The sequence below is a fragment of the Malania oleifera genome, chromosome 12 (assembly GCF_029873635.1).
Source record: "Malania oleifera isolate guangnan ecotype guangnan chromosome 12, ASM2987363v1, whole genome shotgun sequence".
Taxonomy (NCBI): domain Eukaryota; kingdom Viridiplantae; phylum Streptophyta; class Magnoliopsida; order Santalales; family Ximeniaceae; genus Malania; species Malania oleifera.
The window spans coordinates 15,520,540-15,531,750 of NC_080428.1; the positions used below are offsets into that span (position 1 = coordinate 15,520,540).

Sequence of the window (11,211 nt, forward strand, 5' to 3'; positions counted from 1 at the left end):
AAAGAGTTTTAGGCCTATTTAAACTGTGGCCTTCGTCGACAAACTCTCCTTTTCGTCGACGAAATTCAGAAAGCCTAAAATCATCCCCTCGGTATTTCCTCATCGACGAGCCACGTCACCTCGTCGATGAGCCCAATTATATTTTCGTCGACGAATTCCATCCTCGTTGACGAGCTCCTATTATACCCTCGTTGACGAGTCCTCTATATTCGTCGACGAGGAGCTGAAAAATTCCTCAGGATTTATCCTTTCCAAAATACAATGTCGTCGATTGCCTCCTTCTGTTTCTGGTTTCCATTTCCCTTTCTTTTTATTATTTAAATACCATTATTCTTCGGGTTGTTACAATTTTAGTAGCTATAATTGCCTGAATCTACTTACACATATGACATATGAATGAACAAGATCCTACAGATCATTTGTAGAAAAACCAACCTCATCTAACAATACATGGTAATGTGTGGGCATTGTGGTCCCTGTAAATTAAAGCAAGTAGTAAAATAATTACAATTGACATTTAGGGTTGAAAGGCATAAAGAACTCTAATTATCCCACCTCAACAACGTGTGAAAACGTAAGTGAGATTCTGGATCGTTAAATAGTCAATTTAAGAATTTGTTTATATCTCCCAACCCATAGGACACCAAAAGACGGAAGAAGAAAGAAATAATGGTGTTTTAGTTAGGCACTACTTCACATTTGAAAACATGGTATGTACATCTACAACATTCCCTTTGGACATCCACCAGCTTGGAAGAACTTAGTGTGATGATTATTCCGAGCAACAATTACCACAAATTTGGGACACCACTTCTCATCAAGGAACTTACATACCTATACATATGAAACATTGTTAAAAAAATTTATGATCACAGATCTATTTCAAATTAATCCAAGGAAATAATGGGGGTAACAAGTGTAAAAAAAGGACTTGGATAAGCACAAACACATCTATAATTTGATCTAACTCAATGTTCAAAACTTGGTTGAATTGGGATTCTCTATAAGGAGATGACGCTTTGTGTTGTGATGATTTCAACCTTTTCAATTTCACTAACCAAAGAAACTCTTCTAAGAAATGCAAGTGAAGCAGTGATAGAATTTTTTGAGCCAACATCTTTTAGTTTACTTAAATCCTTGCTAAATTTAGTTTAAGTGAAAGGGGAACTTAAGTTCCAAATTTTGGATTGGGTGTTCACTGATGAAATGGATTTAATTTCAACCCATGGGAAGCCAAGTATTTATGATGGGATGATTTCAATGGATGCAATCTTTTCAGTGGATTGTGAAGCAATGCCTAGGTCAAAAGTATTGTTGTTTGGAAGTGTTGTTTTCTTTCTGCTTCTTCTGAGAAGTTTTTGTGAACTTCAAGAAGATGTGAGACTCAGGATAGCTAGAAAGCTTGAATGACTTTTGAATATTTTGATTGACGAAGAGGTGTATTGTTCATTGTTTGTCTTACAAATTCCTATATTTCTTAACACTGAAAATTTCCAGGAGTTAGCTTGGTAGCCAATGTTTTATCGGTTTTTGCATACGTTGAAAAGCTTCATGATTGTGGTTTCTTCAAGTCTAGCCTGGGGAGAAGTACTGTATTTCTTACTCAAGAATGTCTTCCATCCTCACTTCCTTTGTAGGGAAATTGTCATGGAACTTTGGTGCTTTATGGCACGTTACGCACGCACACATGCTTAATGATGTTGCTGATGAACTTAGCTCATTGTTGAAGTTAGTGGCATCTTCTCAATTTGTTCTTCTTCTTGGATGCGCTTTTAGAAAGTTGGCAAAATCAATCCGTGTGCTTCTTACTTGTAGCACTCAATCTACTTGTAGATCTCAAACATCATGTCTTTTGAGTGTGACCCTTCTTGTGGAAGGATTCCCCCTTACATTGCTTAGACAATAGAAGAAATAAAGCCATGGAAAAAATTATTATAGATTAGAGTTCTAATGATGAGTCGTGCAGTTCTAATTTGTTTGGAGTGCTAGTTTTTGCACTGTCTGCTGCTTCCCAATTTTTGTAAGTAAAAAGATTCATATATACATTATTTGTGAGCATTATATTGAGTTCTATGAGTATCAAACTGTTTGAATAATTCTAGAAACATATAGTGTTCATTTAGTTTTGGAAAATAATTTTTATTTTTAGTTAATAAATGAACAACAATTAATAGTTTTGATACTATTTACTTGTGACCTATTAGTATACATTTACATGTTTTACATACATTTATATTTTTAATTAAATTCAAAAATTAAATTTATTTTATGTGAAAATTTAAATTATTAAATGATTCTTCGCTCCAAAAACTTAATTTATTATTACTATAATAACTAAATAAAAAACGAGAATACAAAAAATTGAAATAATTCATGTTACAAATTATAATTAAAAAGATTTTTGAAAATGATATGCTTTGAATTATTAATAAAAAAAAATGAATGCACATTAAATCTCGTTGCTTGGTCCAGCGCATGAGATTTAAATGGTAGACCAGTTAACTGACTGATGCGTGACAAGCAAATCTCGCTACTTGATCCAACGAGATTTGCGTGGGACATAAGTTGAGGTTGATGCATAGTAAATTTTGCTACTTAATTCAGTAAGATTTGTTTAAATCTTACTGGATCAAGTAGCGAGATTACGTTTGAAATAAATAGGATATTATTTAATATATTTTTTTAAAAAATGATAAATTTGGAAAAAAATTAGTGTGTATATATATATATATGAGTTTTATATATAGTTACTTTTTTGGCAAAAAACTCATACACACGTCAGTACCCAAAATTGTACAATAACTTTCTAAGGAAATTATTTTTTATTAGCATTGCGTTCACAACGGACAGTGAATTGACTAATATTTTGTTTCTCTTTGGGCAAGTGCATTGTCCCACCTGCCACTGGCCCCAAAAGCAGCCATCCACCTTCAAAGCTCGTCCTTCATTTTCCACCCTGGGGGGTTCTGTTCTGATACACCACCAATTCAGCTGCGATTTCCGACGACAATGGCGCCTAGGGTTGTATCCTCTGCCGAGGTAATCGCCTCCAACGATGACCTCTTAGCCGAGATCTTCGTTCGCCTTCCCGTCAGACCCCTTATCAGGTTCCAGTGCGTCTCCAAGCAATGGCTCGCTCTCATCTCCGGCCGCAGCTTCTCCCACCGCCACGCTCGCCGGAACATCCGTTCCGCCTCCGCCCTCTTCCTCCGCCGCTCCTCCTACGGTCGCAGCCGCTACGGACTCATGGAACCCGAATTCGAATTCGATTTCGTCTCTTTCGGAGGCGCCTCCGACGCTGACGATCCCTTAAAATCTATCGGTTTTGTGGAAATACCTTCGGGTCTGACGATTTTGCAGTCCTGCAATGGCTTGCTTCTGTGTTCCAGCCGCGGGTGTGTTGACTCCAATTTCCTCTATTACATCTACAACCCCTCTACCAGTAAGTTCTTGGAGCTCCCGGCTCTGGTCGGAGGTGATAGTCCAACTGTTCTCGCCATAAATTTAGCGTTCGATCCTGCGAAATCGCCTAACTACCAGGTCGTTTGTGTTCGGAGCACCGAAGTCTCGGTGTATTGCTATCAAACGGAGATTTACTCGTCGGAGACTGGGAAGTGGAGGCTGTCCGGGGCTCCGTTCACATCGCAGCTGAGAATGGTGTTTGGGAAGGGGGTTTTCTGGAACGGTTCGAGTATTTGGGTTGGATTGGGTAAGGTTTTCTACTACAACCTGGAGCAAGAGCGCTTCGGAACAATCCCACTCCCTTTCGAACTTGAAGGAACCAGGTTTCAATACTTCGGTGAGTCCGGAGGGCATCTGCATCTCATTGAATTATGCGAGTCACCAATTGTGCACTTCAAAGTATTTGAGATGGAGAAAGACTACTGCGGTTGGCGCGTGAAGTATCAGATCGATCTCCGTCCGATCAGAAACGCATTTACGGAGGTTTATCCGGAATATCATGCACCGTTTTATAATGTGGGTTACTTTACATTCTTTGTGCTGTCGCTGGTTCGCGAGGAAGACGATGATGCAGCGTCTCTGGTGCTGCACATTCCTGGGAAGATCATATTGTTCAACCTGAAGGACATGAGTTACAAGAGGCTTCAGGATGTGGAGCCAACCTGCGGAGACATAAAGGGTTCGTTGCAATATGGATGGTATGATGCTTTTCAATACATCGAGTCTCTCTCCTGTGTCTGATCCTCTTCATATATCTGCGACTGTTGCGGGTGTTGATGATAAAATAATAATTAGCATGCTTGTGGTGTGGTGTGGTAGTGATCGTGCTATATTTGGTACTGTACTAGACTCTGTTTGTGTGTTTCTTTAATTCCTGCTGGATAATTTCCCTTTTCCTTGCAACAGTTATGACCTATCCATGTGTGTGGTTTATATATCCTAAGTCAAGTACTTATTGTGGTTCCTGAACTGTCATTAAGGAATTTCAAGTTGTTTCTTGTTGCTTAATTTCCTCTTTTGGCATGGACAACTTATATGAGTTTAATTTGATGATGGATCTCATTGTAATCAGTGCTGTATTTTTTTTTTTTTTAAACTTTATTGGATGCATGTAAGGCTTTGAAGATGCATATGTTTTCGCCTTGCTGAATCCGATGTTAGAAATCAACTTAGGATGAGGCTTCTTGTTTCTTACATCCTTTGATATATGTCAAGGTGTGCGATTCTCATGAGGATTTTAAGCTTCTTGGTTGAAGATGGTTGCTCTGATTTCAACTTCATTGAAAATAGTTCTTTAGAAGCCCTTATATGAGGTCAATTTATGACATTATTTGTCAATCAAAGGGGTCATTTTCAGGTACTTCCAAATTAGGCAACCAAGATGCTTAGTGAAAAAAGGATACCACTTTAGAGATTTTATTAGGAAATCTTCTTATACCATGCATATCTTCTTATTACTTAGTGACTTCATTAGGAGATCATTTTTCCTTTTTGCTTTCATTCTTAACATATAGGTCTTACATGGGAGGAGAGATCTCCTTCCTTGCCTCTTTTCTGGCAATAAAATTTAAATAAAAAACAAGCTACAAGATTCAGTGATGTAGGATGAAGAGAGTAAGATATAAAGATAATGAAGGGAGAATATAGAGAGAAGAAGAATTGGAAGATGCTCAATTCTTGGCAGAATGAAGAGAGTGAAAGGGAATACACGATGGTATAACACCTAACCTAGCACCTAGAGTCAGCCTGGCATTTTTATATTTCATTAAGTAAATATAATGAGAGTAAATTGATGAGTTCTCATTAATTCTTTATGAAGGAAAAAAATGATCAATTATTAATGCTATTTTATCTTAAACTGCTTTTATTATGTTTCAGCTCAATTATCAAGCTCTCTGCATTTTATTCTTGGTAGAATGAGCCTTCCATGATAACCATATTTGATTCTCAATCATACATTCTGTCAGGGAGAAGGATAAAAAAATGTTTTGGAAAATGCTAAGGGGCAATTCACTTGTGGAAATTTTTTTTAAAAAAATTATCATAACATCAACTTATTTCTAGTTAACATTTATACAGAAAGCTGGAAAATGAATTTTTTTTCCATCTTTTTTGTACAAATGTTGAAAAACTTGAAAACAAGACTGCATTTTTGTATTTAATGGAAAACTGAAAATGAAAAATAATTGTTTTTTCATAGCTAAACAGACCCTAATTATTGGATACCTTGATGCGCATTGCTGACCACCAAGCAGTTAAAAAAAAATGATATATCGGTTATGGTGATGCAGGGCCAATATCAATTCTCAATTCAAATCTTGAATAAAAACTGAGATGAAGGACCTTTTTTGGTAGCTAGGCTTACAATGCTCATAAGATAAGCAAACTAATCTAGGAAACCTAAATAAGCTAAAAACTAGTTCTAATAATAATACAATAAATCTTGCTTCCTAAATAATAATGTTCTAGAACCTTGAAGATATGTCCTTGATATATAAGAATATCCTAAACAATCAAATGAAAATATAATTGAAATAGTTGGAATGACTTCAAGTTACATTAACTCTTAAAATCCCTAAGGATGAAGAACCTAGGTTCTAAGCAAACTCGAAGGAGGCCAACATATGGTGGCAATTTCAAAAGGAAGTAGTTTTTTATGTCAAAAAGGGCACTGTATGAAAGGATTTTGAATGCAATGGTTAATTCAACTTGTTGGGGCTTGGGCTGTAATTTTGAGGATCCACCTATTCAGTCTTAATTAATTGTTGTTTCCTCAACTACCTCTTCTTGTTTTGCAACCTCTTCTTTAGCGGCTGAAAGGTCGCAATGATTAGGATCAAAGAGTGATATAATGGTACTAAGTCAGAATCAAACTTGTTCATCTTAACATCAAATTTGTTCAATGAGAAGGTAAAAGTAACCACTATTTTTCTGCCATTTTTTTTTCCTTTTTTATTTTGTTGTCTAGTTGATTTCATCTTGTCTAATTGGACTAAGTTAGTTCCACCGCATCTGATTAACTAGTTCGATTCATCAGAAGTGAGCTGGCTGGTTTGGATTTTTTTTTTTTTTAAAACTTTGTTTCTTTTTGTGGGAGGTTTTCTTCTTTTAGCAAGAGTGGGGTGTTAACATGAGTAGTCTTCTTTAAACAAAAAAAGGTGAGGTTTCTATACCAGTCATCTTCTACAAATAGAAATAGGACTTCGAGTAATAAAGGCTAGGGTTTTGATGAGCCATGTGTGGTTGTATTGATGAGATACAATGACTTAAGGATGAATGTTAGGGAGATGAACAAATTGTGAACGAAGTTGTTTACGAAAATAGGCAGAACAACTTGCACATCTGATGGTGAAGTGATGGCATACTCCAGTGACAATGTAGAGTTTTGCTTTGACAAATCTGTAGATTTGTGAAAATGCGCTCATGAGTCTGCTTTGGTGATGGTGACATTGTGGCTGATTTGCTTCAATAGCAATGCAACTTCTTTATCTTCTACTTTAGCAATGTGGGTTCTTGTGATGACAAAGGTCTTCAATGGCAGCAACAATATTTTTTGTTTTTAGGAATTTATTGTTTGTTGTTTGTAGCAACAGTTCTATTTCTCTGCAACAGTAGCTTTGTTATTTGGGCCATAACCTTTTTTCTTTCCAACTGTTGGGAATGAAAAAGGGTTGAATCATGAGATTTTGAGAAAGGCTAGTGCAGTGGGGAGGATGGTTGCAGAAACACTGTTAATGCGAGCAATTTCAGTTAAAATCTTGGACCTAAAATTTAAAAGAAAACTCACAACCACCTTGTTATATACCAACAAAAAATCAAAAGCCTTGTCACAAACACTAACAAGCAGGTCCAATCAAAATCTTCTCTGATGCCACTTGATGTAGGAATAAGGTCAACTTAATTTGATTCATTCTAATACCACTAGACATGTGTTGTCTTGTAATTCCTTTAATTATCATTTGATTTGTTCTTAATATCCTTTTCCTTTTGGTAATTGTTTTGTGGAAGGCTAAGGTACCATTTAAGGTTAGAACTTTTATGTGGATGATTATCTTTAAATAATTAAAAAAAAGTAACCTACTATAAAATTAGAAGAACATACAAGGCTTTATCTCCTCATGGGTGTTGTATGTTATAATAAAGAGAGATTGTTAGTTTATTCTTACAGTGCTCTATGGGTTGGAATTTGAGGCTTTTTAAGTGTGTGATGGGTGTGTCACGGTTCCTTAGAGGCCCTCAGATGTCTTTTAGAGGTCTTGAGTTGGTTAAGGATCTGAGAAGATCATGATGTGTGCAATTTCCATTGTTTTATGGACAATCTGGTTGGAAAGGAATCCCCACATTCTTCATGTTTTTTCTCTATATATATGTGATATGTGAGATATTTTTTGTTCTAGTGTCTTAGATTTTTCTCCATCTTCGTTTTTTTTTTCCTGTTTTGATGTGGAGCTCCTTGTAATTTTTTTCTCCTTCAATAATGTCTTTTTTTTTCTCTAGACTCGAAGCTTTGTAGTTGTCTTCTAGTTGGACTCTTTAACTTCCATAATGTTAGTTGTTTATATTCTCATCATGAAACATGCTTAAAGTGGATTTAGTGGTTTAAGTATGGGGTGGACAAAAGTGCACTACAAGATCTATTGCTCCTAGTACAAGAGAAAATGCCCTATTAAGTAATTATGGTGGGACTTTAGTATGAAGTGACTGAAGAAAATTTTTGGTCGAGGTTAAACAGTGAGTAGAAAAGGGTTTTTAACTCATTTACAATATGGTTGAACATATATAACTAAGTTATGAGATTGACAGTGTTTTCATACCCTTAGATAGTTGGAAATATAATCATACAACATCCATTTTGGATCATATTCAAAAACATTCATCAGCGAAGGGGGTGTGGCTTGCCCTGCTTATAATATGATATTTTGAGTCTAGGTGCGTTGTTGTATGAGGGTATTTCAGATTTTCTTACAAGGCCTATATATTCTTGTAGCCAAAGGTTGAAATCCTAGGGCGATTGAAATCGTAAGGCGATTTACATTGATAATATAGTGGAGATTTCGCCAAACCATGTCTTTTTATTTTCTCGTTTTTTTTTCCTCAATTTATTGCATGTGTACATAGCCTTGGGGAATGTTTGACAACATTTGGTGTTAGAGCACCATGTTTGTGCTATGATTTGCATCTCGGTAGCAACAAAGATAAGCGGGGATGTACTCCAAGTTTAGAACAATTTCGATTGGGAGGGGAACTTCAACATGCAAGTAATTGATGTGCTGGTTAAACAAAAGGTTTATGTGCTGCTAGCATAAGAGGACTGAACAATTGGATGGAACTATAATAGATTGCTTTCAGTACTATCTGATCTTGGTATGTAGATTTAGTTGTATTTGATGCCATTAAAGAGAAAATAAGAAAGGTTTATGGGCAAAGCCATGGAGCCTGTATATAACGAAGAGCAATACAATCAAACTGCTCTTAAAGAAGTGGCCTTGTTTCTTTATATACCTAATGGTGAAGATTTGAATCAACATACGAATCATTTTAATCAAATTCTCAGCAATTTGCATAAAGTGAATGTGAGGATTGAAGATGAAAATAAGGCTTTGATGTTGTTATCTTCTCGTTTTTGCTTTGTTTGAATGCTTGGTTACGACACCATAGGAAGCCCACCCTAATGAAGAAAATTCTGTTGTTTTTTGAAATTGAGAAAAGCCAGAAGAAAACTCAAGAAGTAGGACCATAAATCAGAAGGTTTGGTTACAAAGGTGAGGATAGGTGAGGGAGATAGAAGAAAAAGGGTAAGCAAAAGGACATGCTAGGGTCTAAATCAAAAGCCAAGAACATTGAGTGGTTCAAATAGAAAGAATGCACATTATAGGTGTGATCGTCATCTTTGGAAGAAAAAGGAGTCATCTTTGGAAGAAAAAGGAGTGATCTATGGAAGAAAAAGCCAATAAAGATCAACCATCATGCTCGACAAGTTTGGTGACATAATGATGAAAAGCTTATCCTGGTTGCTTGAGGTACACCATGAATTCAAGTTACTCCTTTCATTATCTATGCATAGAATGAGTGGCTAGACAGCCATAGAAAATATATCATATTAGTAGTTATTGGTGATGATCATACATGTCCTATGATTCACATCTTAAGGTTAGAATATTCAATGGTATTATTAAACCATTGTAAAATGGTAGATATGTTCCAAAGTTAAAGAAGAATTCACTTTCTTTGGGTTACTCAGAGAAGACTCTACATAAACTTTTAGCAATGCTAGGGTGGAATTGTGAAGGTATCAAAAGGTTCTATGGTTATCGAAGGGTAAAGAGGTTGATAATAATTTGTATTAGTTACTAGTTAATACAATTATGAGTAGTTCATTAGTCACATCATTGGATACTGACACAGTTGACACTTTGTTTTGGCATTTGCATCTAGGACATATAAGTAAGCAAATATAACGAAACTCCACAAAAGAAAATTGTTCAAATTGTTGAAGGAATGTAAAGTTGAGTTTTACATGTATTGTTTCCAATAAAAAATTCAAATTGAAATTCAAATCATCCTCTTAAAAGACTAAGGGATTAATTCTAGACTATGTTTTCATAAGATATTTGTGGGCCTATGAGGGTTCGTGGAAGAAATGCAGCTCAGCACTTTGTTAGCTTCATCAACGATTGCTTTAGGAAGCTTTGTGTTTACTTTTATAAAGCCAAAAATCAAAATTGTTCTCTAGATTCAAGTATTGAAAGGCAAAGGTTAAAAACTAGAAAATAAATTTATTGAAGTGTCTAATGTCAAGTAAGAGACCCAAATATAAATAGACGAAGTTTGAAGAAATTGTTAGACATTTTATAGTTCATCAAACTCCGCAACAAGATAGGGTGGCTGAGAGAATTTATAGTACTTTGCTTGAGAAAGTTATTAGTATGAGACTACCGGTTAGTTTGGCCAAGAGTTCTTGGGGAAAATATAGTTGGAACGGCTTGTTATATTACAAATAGTTGACTAAGGTTGGATGTAAAGTGATTGAGGAAGTTTAGATAGGTTAGAAGGTAGACTAGTCTAGGATCTTCCATTGCACCCAGTCGCATTCCTAGTGAGCTTCAATTTAAGCTAGATGTTAAATTCAAAAGGTACATTTTCATTGGCTATAAGAAATTGGTTGAAGGGTTCAAGCCGTAGGATCAAAGGGACAATAAGGTGCCAATTAGCAAGGGATCATGCCAAAAGATAAAGAAGATGAACGAGGCAACAAAGCTGGTAAGGGACTATGGCTGTAGGTTTGAGCTTAGATGAACAACAGGAACATTAGGACAAGTACGATGTAGCTATAAATGGAACTAGATGCACCACTCAAGCACCACAAAGATATGGTTATGAGGATATGATCTCTTTTCAATGGGCATCCATACATTTTATAAGATATAATTTTAGGTCCAAATAAAAACAAGTGGATGGAAGCTATGATGAAGGAAGTGGAGTGCACAAGAAATCAAACTTGTGAGCTAGTGGAGCTCCCCAAAAGGGGAAAAGAAAAGGTGGAATGCAAATGGATGTTCATGAATAAAGATGATGCTTTAGAAAGGGAAGGTAAAAGATTCAATTTTAAATCAATGGCAAAAGGATTGTCTCAAAGGAAAGGGATAGACTATGATCAAGTATTCTCTGTAGTTGTCCGATATAATTCTATTTGGTTTATTTTTTTTAGTTATGGTGGCACCCCAATGTGATTTAGATTTAGGGAATTGG

At 35.9% G+C, this 11,211-nt stretch overlaps 1 protein-coding gene across 1 annotated transcript; it reads left to right on the forward strand.

Moving 5' to 3' along the window:
- The first annotated feature begins 2,830 nt into the window (after positions 1-2,830).
- Positions 2,831-4,470, forward strand: LOC131145109 (F-box protein At5g07610-like). The gene has a single exon (XM_058094193.1). The coding sequence runs from the start codon at positions 3,010-3,012 to the stop codon at positions 4,201-4,203; it is 1,194 nt and encodes a 397-aa protein (XP_057950176.1). The 5' UTR covers positions 2,831-3,009; the 3' UTR covers positions 4,204-4,470.
- The last annotated feature ends 6,741 nt before the right edge of the window (positions 4,471-11,211 follow it).

Bases quoted from the DNA above. Each gene is read 5' to 3' on its own strand.
- LOC131145109 (XM_058094193.1), top strand. From the start codon at position 3,010: ATGGCGCCTAGGGTTGTATCCTCTGCCGAGGTAATCGCCTCCAACGAT.